Raw genomic sequence first — 19,316 nt, forward strand, 5'->3', positions numbered from 1 at the left:
AGTATTTTTAAAAATAGCCTTCTTCCTTCCTCTGATATAAAACTGTGACTGGAATCCTCAAATTTATTCCTAAATTAAGTGTATAAAAGCAGTTTAAAAACTACATATCACATGTCACAAACAAAGGAAGGTTTGCAACTTTTGGACTTAAGCACGTGTTAGAAATATTTGTTTGTGACATAGTCTTGCCTCTACTAAAGAGCATTTCAATAAGGCTCATTAAATATGTTATTAAACTGAGCAACACACCCACTCTTACTATATTTAAAAAATGAAAATAGGAAAAAAACTCATTTTTCCAAAGTACCTAGAACAACACAATAGAAGCAAAGGTATAGCAAAGTTTCTACACTATATTAACATCACAGAGGAGCAGTCCTCCCCGCCACAGCTAATGCCATGCTCCATCCTAGAGGAGACAAATGTCTGCACTGGCTGATGGCCCTGTGATGGAGTCAATCGTCCATCAATGTATTGCCTCTTCTGTTGAACTCTCAGGAAGAGAAAGTGTTCAGTGCTGCTTCAGAAAAAATCAGTGCAAGCATTTTCAAAATCAGAATGCCAAATACAGCAGCTCAAATAATTAGATCCAAATATTTGAACAGAATCTCAGAACACAGCTTCAAGAGCTTGAGCATACGTGAATGCACTGTTCAACTAAGAATAAATAAAGTTATATGCCCTCACATGCTTCTGGATTTTACACAGCTACAAACAGGGAGTAAAACCCTTTGTACATAAATTAATCTATATAGAATTACATTCAGCCTTCACATCTGATCTCAACTAATTAGCAAATGGTAAATTGGGGATAATTAAGAAAAGACTAGTTGATCGCCTGACATTTTTAAACTGTTCTTTTCACATAGGCTCAGAATGCACTGGATATTACATTACCTTGATGGCCACTAAAGATGGGACTGAGAGGGAAATATAAAAGTAGGAGAATTTATATTACTTTACTATTAACCATATATAGAACATTTTTATATTCAGGTAGGCCTCCACCCTACACTCATTAAAGTCATTGCAAATTTTGTCATGGGTTTAAACAGGAGCAGAATTAGACCTCTAGTCTGTCTTCAACATACATCAGTTGATGGTCTCAATTGCCAAACCTGCAGAACTTTTGTAAAATAATTCATACGAATTAATCCTCGTCCATCTACATCTCCTAACCAAATCTGTTAGAATGAATAATGGTTAAGTTACTCTGCCTGTTATGTCTGAATATTTTATGTAACATCTCCCAATATAGGTCAACTCCAGACAAATGAAGCCACCAACTTAGTTCAGAAAATAAACAGTATTTCAGATTCCACTCAGTCACACGTTTACCCACTATAAAAAGACGACAGTTTTATCATAGGCAAGATAATTCACGTCATTCAGCACTTCTGCGTGCTACAAAGAAATCTATCATAACTCTTAAATACTGATGAATACAGCACTGCTTGTTGAAAGACGCACGAGTCTAAGGATTTATTCATTGTTTGTCCTTAGGTAGAATGCAAACTACCTAACGTTCATAACAAGAAATGGAGCATGCTTTGAAGAAAAGATAGTCTAAAAGGATACCATGGGCTTTAAAAGCAGCTAAAACCTGCGTACATATTTGAACACAAGTTGTAAAAAGGATTCTTGGGGATTTCAATAATTTCAAATTAAGAAAGGCAGTAAAGGAGATAAAGAAAATACATTGCTACATCTACCTAAAAGTGGAGGCTTCCCATCAAAACACCATAAATTATAAACTTTGATCAGATACACAAAAATCTATATTCATATCGGTCAGAAATGTGATCAGCTCAAAAATTAAAAAAATCCTGCGCTTCTATTGCAATTTCAAGCTTGGAATCTCAAAAGTGCATTACAAATATTAAGTCTCAACACCCTTGTAATGTAGAGCGTTATCACCATTGTACAGAGGCAAAGGTAGGAAGGAAGACTAGGGCCAGGTCTACATTACAGATCCATTATAACTACGTCGCTTGGGGGTGCGAAAGATCCACGACCCTGAGAGATGCAGTTACACCATCTACTCAGGTGGTTAAATCAGTGCTATGTCAGGAGGAGAGCTTCTTGGGGAGGTGGATTAATTATGCCGACAGGAGAAGCTATCCCACTGGTGTAGGACCATCTTCACTGAAGTGCTACAGCAGCATGGCTGCACCGGTGCAGCTGCAGAGCTATAGCGCTTTATGTGAAGACGAGCCCCAGCAGAGTCAGGGCTCAAATCCAGGTCATCTCCTAAGTACCACAAGTTCCTTGCTTTAAATGTAGATACATCTTTCATCTCAAGCATTCCTAGCAACAACCATTTGTGAAAAGAATGCTGACCAGGGACACACCAGGCCCACTTCTACTTTCAGGCCTTGTCTACACTACAGAGTTTTGTTGACGCAAGTTAAACCGACAATCAAAAACCAGTATAATTACATCACTTGTACGTGGTCACACTACACTCCTTCTGTCGGTGGAGCACGTCTACTCTTGGTGCTCTACCACTGACAGTGAGAGCAGCGCACTGTGGGTAGCTATCCCTCTGTGTTGCCTGCCACCTTCTGCAGGTAGGAGTTGTGGGAAGGCAGAGTGGATCGCAGTGCATCATGGGTGTAGGCTCAACATGCCATAATGTAGTTCTTTCTGTCCCAACATTCTATGGTTTTCCAACTATGTTTCACAGTATTTTTTAATGGCCCCTGTTTACTGTGCGCTCGCCATCACTGTCTGAAAAGATGGATCCACACGGCTCTCTACTGTTGTGGTCACAGTTACGAACACGTCTCAGATGGTCACGCTTTCCCATGAGTTCCCAATCTGAACAGGAATTAGAGTTGCCTGACCTGCTGTATGCCACGGAAAAAAAACACCACCAGATTACTTTTGGCATTCACGGAGCAACTGAACACAGTGGACCATTGCTTTTGGGCTCAGGAAACAAGCACTGAGCGGTGGGATCACATTGTTATGCAGGTTTGGAATGACAAGCAGTGGCTGCAGGACTTTCAGATGCAGAAAGCCACCTCCCTAGAACTTTGTGCAGATTTAGCCCCAAGACTGCGGTGCCAAGACACCAAAATCAGATATCTCCTAGCAGTGGAGAAGCGTGTGGCTATCGCTGTGTGGAACCAGGCAACTCCAGACTGCAACCGGTCAGTCATGAATCAGTTTGGAGTCTGGAAATCGAGCGTTGGGGCTGCGGTAAGGCAAGCGTGCAGGGCATCCTGCTATGAGGGACAGTGACTTTGGGCAATGTGCGTGAAATAGAGGATGGCTTTGCGGCAGTAAGATTCCCTCACTGCAAAGCTGCGACAGATGGCACACATATCCCAAATTTTGGCTCCAGACCATCTTGCAATGGAGTACGGCAACAGAAAGGGCTAATTCTCTATGGTACTGCAGGTGCTGATGGATCACCGGGGTCATTTCACCTATATCAACGCAGGGTGGTCCAGGACGATGCATGATGCACACATCTTCAGGAACACTGACCTGTACAGAAAGCTCCAAGCAGGGACTTTCTTCCCAGACTAGAAGATTCCAGTGGAGGATGTTGAAATGCCCATAGTGATCCTGGGAGACCCAGAGTACCCCTTACTCCCATGGCTCATGAAGCTTTACATGGGAAACTTGGACAGCAGCAAGGAGCGCTTCAACAATAGGCTGAGCAGCTGCAGAATGATAGTGGACCATGCCTTTGGAAGATTAAAAGCACGCTGGTGCTGCCTTTATGGCAGGTTAAATCTAAATGAAGAAAACATTCCCATCGTCATAGCAGCCTGCTGCATGCTCCATAATATTTGTGAGGCTCAGGGTGAAAAGTTTCCCCTGGCGTGGACCATGGAGGCTGATTGCCTGACCGCTGCATTTGAGCAGCCAGACACCAGGGCTATTAAGGGGGCACAATTTGAATCAGGGAGGCTTTGAAGCAACATTTTTATAATGACCACTAGTAATGTATCTTTCTATACAGTACTCTGCCATGCTTTAACAACTTGTCACCTTGCATGAAAATTGTGAGGATTCCTGACCAGGATTTATAGTCAGAAAATGATCAAACTGATACTATGTATTACTACCAACAGAAATCACCATGTGTAGAAGACAAAAATTGGTTATATTTCAGAGCTTGTTTTTATTAAATAACAATTAACACCACACACACAAGGTTTGATGGGAAGGAAGATAACAGTGAGGAGCAGTGTGGGCTCTCACAGCTGTGTGTAAGTCCAGCTATCATTTTGGAAGCTGTCCAAAGGGGTGAAGTGAATGGAGTACTAAGATGGGCCAGGAAGTTGCAAGGAATGTGTAGGAGGAGTTTGGGAAGGGCATGGAAAGCAGTTCTGTATTGGCTCCGGGGGGTAAAGGGGGGTGCACGCATGTGTTATCATTGGAGCATGATTAGCGACTTCAACATCTCTGTTTGCTCCTCCATCACTTTTATCATCCACTCCCAGCCCTTTACAATACGCTTCTCTCTCCTTTCTGTCCTGCCATTCCTCCCTGCATTACTCTTTTTTTGGCCTCTGAGGATTTGAACACCTCTTGGAACACATCCTCCTTGCACCGCTTTGATCACTTCCTTATCGCGCAGCAGCATTCTGCCAGTGTGGTCTTCACAGGAACCCCCTACACCAGGGGTTCTCAAACTGTGGGTCAGGACCCCATTTTAATGGGGTCACCAGGGCTTGGTGTTAGACTTGCTGGGGCCTGGGGCCAAAGCCCTTCAGCTGAGTGGCTTCAGCTCTGGGTTGCGGGGCTTAGGTTACAAGCCCCCCTCCTTGGGCTTTGGGCCCCTCACCCCGGGCGATGGGGCTCAGGCTTTGGCTCTCCCTGCCAAGGCAGCTGGGCTCGGATTTCCCCCGCCCCAGGGCAGTGGGGCTCAGGTGGGCTCAGGCTTTGATCCCCCACCCTGAGGTCATGTAGTAATTTTTGTTATCAAAAGGGGGGTCACGATGCAATGAAGTTTGAGAACCCCTGCCTTACACATCTGCAGAAGCACAAGAAACAATACACAGAAGCATGGTTGTTGATTCAATGCTGTGCGTGAACTAGTATAGTAAAATACACATCTTTTTACATACAAATCACTTTCTCACTGTCCCTCTGCAAGCACACATGTCTGAGAATGTCCTAAACATGGTGAGTTCGGCCCGGGTACAAGTTGGCATTTAAGATGGGGCAAAGGGTCTAGGTGTTTTTTTTAAGGTCATAAGTGCAGGCGACTCAGGACAATATTGTAGATTCTGCCACCGTTTTCCATAGGCAGGGATCACTGAAGCCGATATCTCACTCCTGAGAATAAACAAGGATGCAAGGGTGCATCTCCCGCACGCTTGCAGCTTCAGACCCTATGCTGCTTGCCTGTGTACTGCTTTGGTCTCTACACAAGTGATTGCCAAGTGGCGCAGGAAAGTTTCCTACAACAGGGGAAGGAACAAAGCAGCTCTGCCAAGGCACCTTCGGCAGAAGATTGGCGAGTACCTCCAGGAAAGTTTCCTACAGATCTCTCTGGATGAGTCCCATGAAATCTCAGTGTGCGTTAACACACTGCTGTTCCGCCACACTGCTCAGTTGCGCAAAGGAATGCGGAGCACACTCAAACACAGCTAGTCTTGTACATTTCTGTCCCTTCACCCACTTCAATATAAAGGACAGTTCTATCTCTCATAATTGAGCAGCATCAACTCAAAAAGATCACTTACCAGGGCTTTCCTCTCCTGCATCATGCGTGCCAGAGACAGACAGCTGGGACTAGCTAGACCCTCCAGAGTGGAGAAGAGGTCCTGATTCACCGTGCCACCAGACGACCCTGCCATGTACTCCACATCGTCCTCTAACTTGACCTCTTCATCCATGACTTTGTCCTCGGGGTTAGGTCCACGGTCCACTACCCCCAGCCTCACCAAAGTATCCACAGGGCTCTTTGCAGTGGAAGTGGAGTTGCCACAGAGGATGGCATCCAATTCCTTATCAAAGCAGCAGGTCTTCGGCGCAGCGCGAGAGCAATCGTTGGCCTCCCTTGCCATCCGGTATGCCTGCCTCAGCTCCTTTATCTTTTCACAGCATTGCTGCATGTCCCCTGTTCATAGCCCGTACCCAACAAGCCATGAGAAGCCTGCCCATAAATGTCAAAGTTCCTATGGCTGGAGTGAAGCTGGGATTGCACAGCCTCCTCTCCCCACACTGCCAGCAAATCCAATAACTCAGGTGTGCTTCAAACAGAACAGTGTTTGCTACGTGGCGCCGCCATGATCAGCTGGGAAGAAGCTATATGAGCTCTCCATGCCGAGCAAACAGGAAGTGAAATTTCAAAAATCTGTGGGCCTTTAAAGGGGGAGGGGCAAATGCCTGTGTACCTAGCTGTAGTCCACGGGAATTCAAACTGCTGATCAGAGCGGCCAGAATGGGCACTGTTGGACTCCTCCTGGAAGCCATTTTACAGCAACATAACCAAGCCCGGTGTCCACGCTTACACTTATGGATATATCTTTGCCGCAAAAAACTCTATGTCTCGTCAAAGTGGTTTTATTTTGTCGGCAAAGCAGGAGAGTTTTGTTGGCAAAAGGAGCATTGTAGTGTGTACACTGCCTCATAAACACAGGCAAAACCTCCCATGACAAAAGGGAAATGCCCCACGATACAGTAGGAGTTATACCCAGGTATTTAACCAGTTCTATCATGTTTGTGTCAGTTTTGATTTCTCTGGCTGGAGCAAAATTTATCTGAATTTTCTGAAGATACCATTGCTGACTCCAAAGTGAAAACAAGGAAAAATAGACCCACTTTCTCAGTCCTTAACTGAACACTGGGAATATCAGAATTCTAATGCAAACTGATGTGGTTGACAAGCTTATTAGTATGTCAATATCCAGAACGTGCTTCTAATTTACACCTGTTTTATGGAAGGGCTTATGCTGAGTTTAGGAAATAAACTGAAAGGACTGACTGTGCTTATAGATGCAGCAAAGATGTGTGAGTAGAGCACTATTTGTTTGTTTACAGAAATATTTTGTTTGCACAAAAGGTTGACAGATGTAGTAAGCACATACAGCCATAGAGTGGACTTAGGTAGATGAGATAAGCCAAAAATTTCACAATTTTCTCCCTCCTCTGGGATACTGAAGATTTGCTTAGCATAATATATGAAGAATAGTAAATAGATGTTTCTGTGATTTTGCTGAGTGCTCAATAGAAACCAAGCAGCAATAAGTACAATTTGTCCCTATCTGTCTGTCTAAAATATGCACACTTAAAATAAAATTTAAAAATCCACACAAGTCCTTTTGTAAAAGTGCTTCCATCCAGGAAAGCCCAAATTCTTTACTGTACCTTAGGAAGAGGAACAACAGGACAAAGACAAATACTATGCTATACCTCGAACTGCCACAAAAAGTAGTTGTATGCATAGCCTGGGTAAACTTTGTTCGAGGTCAAAAGCTGCTCATTACAGAAGCACTGCACACCTGCCAAGTGACCTACATTGTGGAATGGAAACCTACTGACCTACAGAACTAGCTGAATGCCCACAAAGTAGGTCATTGGGGTTCCTCTCTTTAAAAGGAGTGTGTAATCATTGTGAAAGTGACATGACTGACTACATATATGTAGAGACAAATTTATGTGCTTCATGCAGAGGAGCAAATAACCAAATGAGAACAGTTAGGGTAGGTTTTCACTATGAAATTAACTCAAGTGTTCGGCACTACAGTCTAAGCACCCAGGTTAGCCTAACCTGGGTATAAGCAGCCACACTGAAAAGCTATACCCATTACCAGGTCCTCACTGATGCTGTACTCAGCTGTGTGTGTCACTATGGCACATCCCAGGATTCTTTGTGCTGCAATATGTTGAGCCGCTCTATGATGCTTTCCTACTGAATTGTAGAAGAACTTTTCTGTCCTTCTGGACACACAGGGTGGAATTGTGGGAAGGCACTGGAGGACTATCAGCATGAGTAGCAAGTATGAACCCAAGTTAATTCTGCAGAAAAGACATGCTCGAAGGAGATGACAGGATCTGGCAGTTTCCTAACTACTTGGTATAGTGTACACTTGCTGCCTATTTCAGGTCCACGTGCGACTGGGTCCCAGTAATTTAAAGGGCCCACATAAGAGATCTTTCAGGGTGCACTGCATAGAAGCCAATCTCATATCTGCTCAGCTTTCCAGTTTTTTTGACCAGCCCATAGGAAAGTGAAACAATCAAGTCAGTTTAAGGAAAGCATGCACGGAAAGGGACTTTGCCTTCCTCTGTCTTCACGTAGTTCCAGCACAAGACTCTATAGAGACACAGAGGGAGCTGGCGTCCAGCTGATGCAGGGCCTGTTTACAAGAAGAGAGGAAAGTTTTTTTTTTTTTTTTGCATGCTTTGGTTTCAGTACCTCGGCTTGAGAGACAAACGAAGATGAAGGGGGGTCATCTGGCGCTGGAGTAACAGGCTATATCTGGCGCTGGAGTAGCAGGCTCAATGCCAGGGGCAGGGGCTCACCCATGGGAGCCTCTAAGGTCTTGTTTTCACGAGGAATAAAGTTAGGTCTTTTACACCTTAAGCTTCCCTCTAGCGTTTACCTCATCCTGCTAACACATGAAACAGCCTGCTGTGTCCAAAATAGAATTTTACCATGTCAGCTAACATAGAAAAAAAACCTCAACATTTTCCCAGTGGAAATGTACCCCAAAAGCTCTATTTATTTTGTTTGAATACGGTGTTCAGAAATGGGAGGAGAGGAGTGGAGAATGGAGGTAGAAAACAAACATCTCTGCCAGTCAGATGGCACCTACTGTATTAATCACCTGTAGCATTTCATATGCCCAAGGCTGGGAGCTAGAAAGATCCAGGGAGGGGGTGTGGGGTGTCTCCTGGCATGCTTATTTGAATGTCAATACCCAGGACATACTTCCTGTTCAGAGTTTTAGCTCTGGGAAAAAACCTGAGCAGTTCAGGCCATGTTTGTGAACATCCAACATTTTCTGCCTCAATGTCAGATTTGTGGAAGGTTCTTCCTATTTTTAGCTCCCCAATCACACTGGGTTTGCCAACTCCATTGTGGTTGGGGAGCTAAAAATAGGAAGAATCTTTTTACAGGGGTACAGCTGTAGGATATTAAGAGTATAGAAATATACTTATGTTGAAAAATCAAATGAATTTTAATACATGTGAAAGACATTTAACTTAGAGCTAAATGAAAGCAGCTTGCTTCTAACTACATCATGACTACAGAGTGAAACAAAAATCTTCAGGAAAGGGTGGCCCAGCAGTTAAGTCAAAAGAATGGAACAATTAGAGTGCAGCCCCTAATTCCCAGAACAGAACTGGGCTACCTAGCAACTATTACGATGAGCTCAAGACTGAATAAAAAGAGCCACACAGTGATGCATGTTTATACTGGATAGAGCAATTTAGATTTTTGTCCCAAACTACAGATTATTAATTTTGTATCAAATGCTTTTATGTATGATCCATAACCAGTTATTTCCAAATAAGGATGTAATGGAAGCATTGTAAATCTGTGTTTCATAAATATACTACACTGAAATGAGAGATAAGATCAAGATTCTAATACCAGACACGTATTACCCTAAGTACAACAAAGATATCCGATCAGATCTCCAAGTGCATACCTTGTGTCTACAAATACTAGTGATAAGAACCACAGAAATGCCTATTAATAAACACACATACCCTCTTCAGGATATTTATGGAGCAAATTGTTCCTCTTTTATTCAAAAGTCACTTACTCTCTAGAAGAAGATGGCAAATTGCCGCTCTCACATTTTTCAGTGTACAGAGAAGACTCCAATCACTGCAACTTGATAGGAAAAGCCCTGCTTTGGGAACAGAGAGGCAAAGAAGGAGCCTATCCTAAAGGGTTAAGCTAGGAAAGTTATCACCCTCCCACATTTTCCTCAGTCACCTGAGCATGATCAATATAGTTGCTAAATACCACTTTTCTAGGAGTACCAGGAGCAGTGTGAAACGAACTATGAACAGGGGCAGGATTCTCAGGTATGATCACTCAGCTGGGAGAGGAAATGCCCAGGAGATATTGGGGGGGGGGGGGAGAATGCAACACGTGCACACCTCAAAATAGAAACAAAGGGAGAGGACTGCCAGTACCTTTAAGAGAACTAGTTGGAAACAAAATGGACTAAACTCTGCCCTCAAATAAACAATCGTATTAATATCAACAAGGGCAAAATTTGGCCCTAAAATGTCCAGATTAAATATTCCTTCTATATTTTGAAGTAGTATTGGGTACTGGAAGGGTAGTGTGTGTTGAGCAAATCTCCCCAGTAGCAGAAGTTTTAATTCAAGCCCTAATCTCTTTTTAGCTAACAGGTAGCTACACTAGCACAAACCTCTTAGTAGATGCAAGTAGACTTGCCCCAATGCAACTTTCCCTGGTTTGAAACCAAGATAAGCCATGTTATCTACCATAAGTCACTTTTTACACATGTGCACCACATCTACACTAGCAGTTCACATTGATGTGGTTATACCAGTATAAAAACCCCAGTGTAGGCAAAGCCTCAGCCTACTTGGATTGATGTTACTATTGTTCAGTCAAGTCAGCTCTGAAGTTTTCACCTTACTGAAATGAATGTTGGATTGTATGTAATTTGCACCTTTGTTTCTTTTACTGTTTATCGGAAAATTCCTTAGAACACAAGAACACTCAATACTAGATACATTTATTAAAGTAGAGGGAGATAAAATTTAGAAGATAACTTGTGAAAGTAAATGGTTGCATATTATGACAACACTAGAATTTACATCAATGTTATGTGTTTAAACCAACCATAACATTTATGAATTCTCCTGGGCTGAACATGGCCCCACACATTTTAAAAATATTATTTTGTAACTTAAATATTTACAGGGGGTCCACTGAAAAACACCGTTCCGGTACAGATTAATAATTAATAGTCTATCTTGGTTCTTCCTGTTCATTAGCAAATTCGTAAGTCACTGTATTTGTACGTAAAATTCCCTTTTTAGGCTCCTAGGGAAGGGACATTAAATCAGAGAATAAGTGAAACGTCTCACTGAAGCCAGTCACCCCTCCCACACAGCAGACAAGGATTATATCAAGTCTGTAAAAACGTACACAATCAAAGTTAGTTAAAGTCTAAACTAGTTCACAAATCAGAAAACATTAATCTGCCAAAATAAATTCTACAGCAAATCACTGACTTTACTGTGGGGTTTTTAAAAAAAAAAAAAAAAGTCACTTTGGATTCATGTAAATCTGTTGAAACTGGGAACATTTTAACTGCACACAGTTAAAGATGAAAGACATTTGCTTCACTTCATGTCTTTGAAAAATATTATGAATTTGTCCAAATTACTTTTAAATATAAAGCAAAATACTTCAAACTTTAGTGAAACTCACTAGCTTTAAGTATGGCTAAATGACATCAATTTGTCAAATTATATCTTAAGTTGCTGATCCAATATCTCAAGGTAACCACAGTTTTATCTGAATAAAATTTATATAAAATCACTCAAACAGATTTCGTCATCAAACAAAAGTATTCTGAGTAATAAATCGTCAGCCATAAACCACTACACTTCCTTAGTCACTTATGAAAAAACTCTGAAGAGTTTCCCAGCTATTGACTTATACGTCACATACAGTAACACTCAAAGCCAAACCACAATAAAGAACTCTGACCTCTGAGGTCTTCTACATAGGCACACAAACAGAAGTGCACTCACAATAGACAGTGACTACTACTTTCAGTTGAGTATTCGTAAATGACACTAAAGCAAAACTGTATGATTTTTAATGGAGTATCCTGTACCATACATATTTTCAAATTCTACAACATAACTCAAACAGCGGCACACAAAAACTTAATGCACTCAAATGCACACAAACTTAATATATTCTAAATTAAAATAAGCTGTCCAGAAAAAGTGCTAATGGGAAAATGCTTCATGATGTTCCAGGCCCAATGATCACATTTGCAAATTATGTAGCATTTCTTAACCTAAAGTTGTCTCCTACAAAACAATTTTTCATTCTTAACTGGAAGAGTAATTGTTCTGGCTGAACAAACATTTTCAAATGTATCGTTTTCAAAAAAGTTTTATATGGATTTTCATTTCTCAGAAAGTACTGTGGTCAAATTGAAAAGATCTCATAAGATACACCAAGTTAGTCCATGCACCACCCACACTTGGATTCCTAGTCTCATTTAGACTCCCATCCTGCAAGTACTTATACACATGCTCAACTTTATGACCATGATTACACTCACTGATTTCAATAGGACTACCCGTAGGAGTAAAGTCAGGCCTTAACCCTCCAGATGGATCCATTAAAATATCCCACAAAAGCCCACAGCACTTTGCCCAGACTCAGAGATCCACCTGAAGAAGTTAAATTGCAGGACTGGAGAGTAATAGAACAAAACTTAAAGATTTAGGTCTACATTCAAATGGCTTTATATTCTTCATATTATCATATCTAAATTAATGATACGCCAATGATCAGACAATTTATCTCAACACTTTTCAGAATACCCTACTGTAAAGCATACACACACTTTAATCAACATGCATTATAATTAAAATATGCTAGTTACCTAGTGGAGTACTGCAATACTACACATAGTTGTCATGGTCATGTCACCCACAGGCTCAATGGCCCAAAAGCTTGGTCCAAATTATAAAAGAAAAGCTTAGCACTTATAAGGCTTTTTTTTTTTTTGTTCAAAGCACTGTACAAACTAATTGAATACATTTTTAGTCTCCTTTGTCAAACAACTCAAAACACCAGAAGTCTTCAAGCAACAGTCTGTTCACGAAAATGTCTCTCAGTATGCAAAGAGCTTTACTTAAAACATTGTCTTAAACTTTGAAAAAAATAAGAATATAATATTTCCTTAATAGAAAGAGACAAAAATATGAACTCCTCAAATTTAGGAATGTACTTGTACAAAATATAAAAACATTAAAATGAGTCAAAGGCATTTGAAAGATCTGCAAACAAAAAAGCAGTTCCATGTTCATAGCCTAGCCCAGGGGTTGGCAACCTTTCAGAAGTGGTGCGCCGAGTCTTCATTTATTCACTCTAATTTAAGGTTTCATGTGCCAGTAATACATTTTAAAGTTTTTAGGAGGTCTCTTTCTATAAGACTATAATATATAACTAAACTATTGTTATATGTAAAGTAAATAAGGTTTTTAAAATGTTTAAGAAGCTTCATTTAAAATTAAATTATAACGCAGAGCCCCCTGGACCGGTGACCATGACCCAGGCAGTGTGAGTGCCACTGAAAATCAGCATGCGTGCCGCCTTTGGCACGCGTGTCATAGGTTGCCTACCCCTGGCCTAGTCCTAACTCTCACTGTCAAGAGTAACTTTCTAAACCCAAGGGGGTGGGGGGGGGGGAGAATCATGTGTACTCATTTAACTAGAGTATGACAGTCTCACTGTCTTGCAAAAACTTCCATCATGCAGAAAGAACCAACAGTTAAAGATTTCAGAAAGCCACATGACTTCCACATTAAATTTCTGTGGAAAACCAACTAATTTCAAATGACAATAGAATTCAAAGATCAACAAGAGAAGAGGAATAAAAAAAAAGTTGTTTCTGTGGCATCTTTAGTTTCAGCTATTTCTCTTCACTTCCCTTATCCCCCAAAAGGCATAACAAATATTTCCAACAGAACAAAAATTGTTTCCCCAAATGACAGAGAGAAATGTCCACCCAAATCAGAATTGAAAGGGTTTTAAAAAAAAGAGAGTCTTTTTATCATCATCAAATGGAACATACAGAAAAAAACATCAGGTCACTACCAAGCCTATAAAACAGTTGTGTCCAAGGTATACTTAAGCGTTGAAACAGAATTTAAAACAACATACAGTATTAAGAGGAGAACAGGGGAGATTATTTACTCTAAAGGAAATAAAATACTGAACCCACTTCAAGGTAGCAGGTAAAATCAACAAGACAGAATAATTATGGATTAAAGAAATATTTTAACGTATATGTATACCTTGTGGAGGTGCCTTTCCTGACATCACAGATGCTGCATTTGAAGGCTTCAGCACTGTTCCTAAAGGTGCAGACACTACAATCCCAAAAGCCTTCGTCTGCTGCAGGTTTTGCTTGCCTTTTTGGCCTTGAAGAGAGAGTGTGCGTGTGCGTATGTGTGTATGGGGAGGAGGAAAAAAGGAGGAGGAGGAACAGAGGAGGAGAAAAAGAAAAACACACACATTAGAAACCATATTATCAAGCAGTGAAATCCAGTGCATTCTGTAATTCTCAACTTGCATCGCCAGACTCCGTTTCTCTTCCTTGCCTAAAGAGTCATCAAATATCTGCTATTGGGGGCGAGGGGGGGCACTATTATAAAGCAGTAATCCCACACCCCACACTTTGCTTTATCCTAGCCTTCGCCCCCCCATCCCCCCCACACACACACTACACACCCTGCATTTACTAACCACCACCCCACACACACCCTGGAAGGAAAGAAACTGGGGGGGTGGGGGGCGTTTCCCCTCAAATCTTTAAACCCAGACAATCGATTTTCACACAAACAACAACGGTTACCCAGTGAACCTGGGAGGGCGAGACTTGGGCAGGGAGGGGAGAGACAAGAGGAGCCCGTCTCCCCCCTCACCCTCCTTTTTTGGAGACGGGTGGGTGGTGAAGACTTGAAAAGCTGGGAGGCGTGTTCCCCCCCACCCACCCACCCCCATGTCTGTCTGTCTCCTCCACCTTGTTAAATCTCCCTTTGTCTGGGAGAAGTGAGGAGCGGAGGAGAGTGTGTTTGTGCGAGGGAGAGGAGCCGCCATAGCTGCTCTCACACCAGCTTAGCCCTGGCACCAGCAGCAAGGAGACACAAGCCCGTCTCCCTCCTCCTCTTGCCCTCACACGCTCCCTCCATCTTAGGAGCCTCGCGGCTGGCGAGCAGCCCCCTCGCGCACCGCGGAGAAGCTGGAGTTGCTGTACCTGGCTGGAGGGACGCAAACAGCCCCCCCCCCGCCGCCTCCATCTTAGGAGCCCCCCCCCACTCTTCCCCCCTCCGCCCCAGCCACACAAGGGCCTAGGCGCCCCCAACACCCAGACAAGAGGGGAGCTGCCCGCTGAGGGAGGCCCCACAGTCCTCCCCTACCCCGGCCGGCCGGCCACCCTCCCTCCATCTTAGGAGCCTCTTCTCCGCCCCCTGGGCTTCCCCTGCTGGACCCCCCGGGAGCCCGCTCGTTCCGTACCTGGTCGGGCTCTTCTTGTCGCCCATGGTCATGGATCGGGGCCCCCCTGCCCTGCGCGCGAAGGGAGAGGAGACGGGTCGGGGCGGACTCGGTCCAGCGGGCTCCGGCTGCTCCTCAGCCGCCGCCGACGCTCCAGCCGCTGCCAGGCTCCGCTCCAGACTAGCAGCGCAGCCCGGCTCCCTCCCTCCCACCGACCGCACGGCGACAGCGGGCGGAGCTCGCCGCCCGGCCCGGCCAATCCGGGCCGCCCGGCCCTGGGCTCCGCCGGGGAGGGGAGAAGGGACGGGAATGCGCCCCCCCCCCCACTCCCCACCCGCAGGGCGGCGGGCCCCCAGCCGGCAGCCCGCGGGGGGGGGATGTGCCACCCACCCCCCCCGAACCACCCCCCGGCGGGGGAGAGAGGAACGTGCTCCCCAGCCACAGGGCAACGTGCCCCCGGAGAGGAATGTAGCCCCCCCGAGGAACGTGTCCCCCCCCCAACCAGCCACCCACTGGGGAGAGAGGAACCTGCTTCCCCCCCACACCCTACAACCAGCCACCCACTGGGGAGAGAGGAACCTGCCCCCCCCGGGGAACGTGTCTCCCCCCCCCCCCACAACCAGCCACCCACTGGGGAGAGAGGAACCTGCCTCCCCCCCCACACAACCAGCCACCCACTGGGGAGAGAGGAACCTGCCCCCCCCCCGGGGAACGTGTCTCCCACACACATAACCAGCCACCCACTGGGGAGAGAGGAACCTGCCTCCCCCCCCCCCCCCCCGCAACCAGCCACCCACTGGGGAGAGAGGAACCTGCCTCCCCCCCCCCCCCCGCAACCAGCCACCCACTGGGGAGAGAGGAACCTGCCTCCCCCTGCACAGCCAGCCACCCACTGGGGAGAGAGGAACCTACCTCCACCCCCCGGAAACGTCCCCCCCCCCAACCAGCCAGCCGCAGGGGAGAGAGGAACCTGCCTCCCCCCACAACCAGCCACCCGCAGGGGAGAAGGGAACCTGCCTCCCCTCAGCCACCCGCAGGGGAGAGGGGAACCTGCCCCCAAGGGAACATGCCCCCAAAACCAGCCACCCACTGGGAAGAGAGAAACCTGCCCCCCAGCAACCCTGCAAGGGAATGTGCCCCCCCCCCCAGCCACCCACCCACAGGAGATGGAGGAATGTCCCTCCCCACCCACAGGGGAGAGAGGAACGTGTCCCCCAAGCCACAACCAGCCAGTCACCCACAGGGGAGAGGGGAATGTGCCCCCCACAACCAGCCCCCCACCCGAAGGGGAATGGGGAATGTAGGCAGCCAACAACCCACCCACCCGCTCCAATGAGGGGAGAGGGGAATGTGCCCCCCCCCCGACCCAGCCAGCTGCCACGCATAGGAGAGAGGGGAATGTTCCCCACAGCCAGCCCTGACCTCCCCAAAGGTGGGCCCAGGTAACCCAGGAGAGAGAAAGGGAGCTCCTGAGACCAAGTACAGAACAATAAGCTAAACCAACCAACGAGGAAGGCACAGCCTGAGCCCGGGGAAGAGGGTGCTCTTGAAAGACAGCACAGTGGGGTCTGTACCCACCCAAAGCAGGGTAGAGCCACCTCATGGGAATGGTGGGGTGGGGGACAGCAAGGCGGCTTGTTTCTAGCTGTAACACAGTGGCCTGCCCCTTTAAGGAGCCAGGATGCCTGGGACCAGCCAGGCCTGTTCTCTATAAAGGACAGAGAGGTTAGTTGGCAGCCGCTCCAGAAGGTGAGGGTCTCTGCAGTAGGCCCTGAAGCAAGGGGGTTGACAGGAAGGGTGTGTTTTCGTTTTTGCAACTGCTGTGTTGTAATGGTTTTGCCTAAGTTTTATGTTGAAAACTAAGCCCTGGGGCAGGGCCCTGAAAGTCTCAGGTGCTGCTGTGAGTCCTTCCTAGGCTGGGAGACAGGCCAGCAGCCTATGCCATCCAACAGCCCTAGGAGAAGAGACCTGTGAATGTGCCCCATCCAGTTCTGCTACCAGGGGCACAAAACAGCCCCAGGGGATGGCCTCCCCCACTGAACCCATAGAGATTTTACCGCCCAGGGCCGGGAGGATAGAGGCTTCCTGAGAGAGAGTAAGGTCACAAACCCCTCTTCATCCAATGCAACCAGAAGGGACCCCAGTGAGCCCAGGGGAGAGTGAAGCACTGTTTCCCCTAACAGCCCTCCTCCCCACCCAACTAGGAGTCCAGCCAAGTGGACAGAGAGTATGGGGAGAAGGCAAGGGGCACTGTGTCCATATCCAGCCCATGCAGAAAACCAAGAGCTAGCCCTGAGAAAAGGCAAATGGGAGTCCTGATCAAGGAACAGAGGATATCTACTCCCATTCCTTCCCTATAGGGACCAGTGATGGGAGATCTTGGGAGAGGGCATTGAGAAAAGACCAGCATCACCCCCAGTCAGCCCAGTGAAAAGGGGACTTGTGCACCACGGCAGTGGGAGATGTGCTCACCCTCCCATCCACCAAAAGGAGGGCTCAGTGAGACCGGGGGAGAGAGGGGAGGTACCCACCCAAAGGACGATGCAATAAGCCTCAGGGCAAGAGAAGGAGAGTCTACTCCCATGGGAGCAAAGTTGAGTATCTCAGAGTCAAGGGACATTAAGAGGAAAGCCAAGCAGGTATATCCCCATTCCCCTGCCGCACATTCGCTTAGACCCTGCAAAGGGCAGCATAGCCAGCTCGGGGGAAAGACGGAGCCATTCTCTGTCCTCACACACGTATGCAACCTCATAGACTTCAATGGAATTTGCCCTGATGTAATGGAGTGTAGAATTTAGCCTGGAAAGAGAAGCAAAGAGTGTAGGGAGTGCCTTCGGAGAGACATCCATACTTGAGCCCCAAATCTCCACTTCCCCCTCTTCCTTCTCTCTATTGCTCTTTGTGGTGAATCATAGACCCACACAGATACTTGACTATTGCCTTTATGGCATATTTGTAATTTCTTAGCTTTTCAAAAGTGACATTCACATTTGTTCATGATTGACTCATGAACCATTTGACATTCGTTAAAAATAAAAAGGGAATAGGGAATAGCATATTCAGCACAAGCTGTGCATCCTCTCCCCTTCCCCTAACGCACAAGCAAAGGGCAGTGCAAAGGGGTGCATCTATAGTGGTATTAGCCACAACCATATTTCTGCACCAATGTAGCTACATAGTGGAAGCTGTGTAGTGTACACAGGCATTTTTATCACATTACCAGGGTTAGATGATGCACTGGCAAAAATGTGTGTCTACATTAACAGCCTCCACTGCTGGAAGATTACAGCTGCCAAATTTGCTAGTGCAGACAAGACTGCAGGATGCAACATAATCTAGAGGGCCAGGTCTACTCTTAAAATTTAGAATGACCTAGCCACATCATTCAGGGGTGTGAAAAATTCACATCCCTGAGCAACTTAGTTAAGCTGACCTAACCAGGTAGATTGACAGAAGAATTATTCCATCACCCTAGCTATCGCCGCTCAGAGAAGTAGATTATAGCAATGGAAAATCCCCTTCTGTTGATGTAGGACACAGCTACACTATAACGCTACAGCGACACAATGGCAGTGCCATGCCTGTGCCACTATACGGCCTGTAGTATTAGCCTAGGAGAGTTTAAGTGGCACGCACTTAGCCATACCCAGCAATCCAAAGGGAAAAAGATCAGTCAGCAAGAAGGTAGGGCTTGGGGGTGGCAAAGGAAAGCAGGGCTGGAGAAGTTAGCTGGTGACAGTGCACCCCAAAAAAGGGAGTTGTTTCATGATTTAGAAAACAAACCCTTGTAAATAATGACTTAAGGTAGCATATGCTTGTATCGGGAAAAGGCGAGAGTGTGGCTGTGCTTTGTACTTTAAAGCCTCAGTGACATAGGCTTATCCATAGGTGGTGAAAGTCCTGCCCACGTGCCCATTCAAAGTCAAGCCCTGGGTATAATTTAACAGATTCAGATTGTATTTTTATGGAGCAGCAGGCCTCTCAGTAGTCAAAGGTTGCAGCCCGGTTCCACGCCTAGACCTTCCCATACATGAAAACTTCACAACCTAAATCCTTTGCCCACAGAGATGGCAAGAGAAGCTCAGAACACCACAATATCCTA

The 19,316-nt window shown here is 45.7% G+C and overlaps 1 protein-coding gene across 1 annotated transcript in view; it reads right to left on the reverse strand.

The window, feature by feature from the left end:
* Window positions 1–15,414, reverse strand: part of RYBP (RING1 and YY1 binding protein) — a 71,141-nt gene extending 55,727 nt beyond the window's left edge. Inside the window, exons 1-2 of the mRNA XM_073351119.1 lie at window positions 15,236–15,414; window positions 14,014–14,139 (exon numbers count right to left, since the gene is read on the reverse strand). Coding sequence (XP_073207220.1) covers window positions 14,014–14,139; window positions 15,236–15,267 — 158 coding nt within the window. The 5' untranslated portion in view covers window positions 15,268–15,414. The remainder of the gene's footprint in view (window positions 1–14,013; window positions 14,140–15,235) is intronic.
* Window positions 15,415–19,316: the final 3,902 nt, after the last annotated feature.

This window comes from Lepidochelys kempii, chromosome 7 (genome assembly GCF_965140265.1).
Source record: "Lepidochelys kempii isolate rLepKem1 chromosome 7, rLepKem1.hap2, whole genome shotgun sequence".
NCBI lineage: Eukaryota > Metazoa > Chordata > Testudines > Cheloniidae > Lepidochelys > Lepidochelys kempii.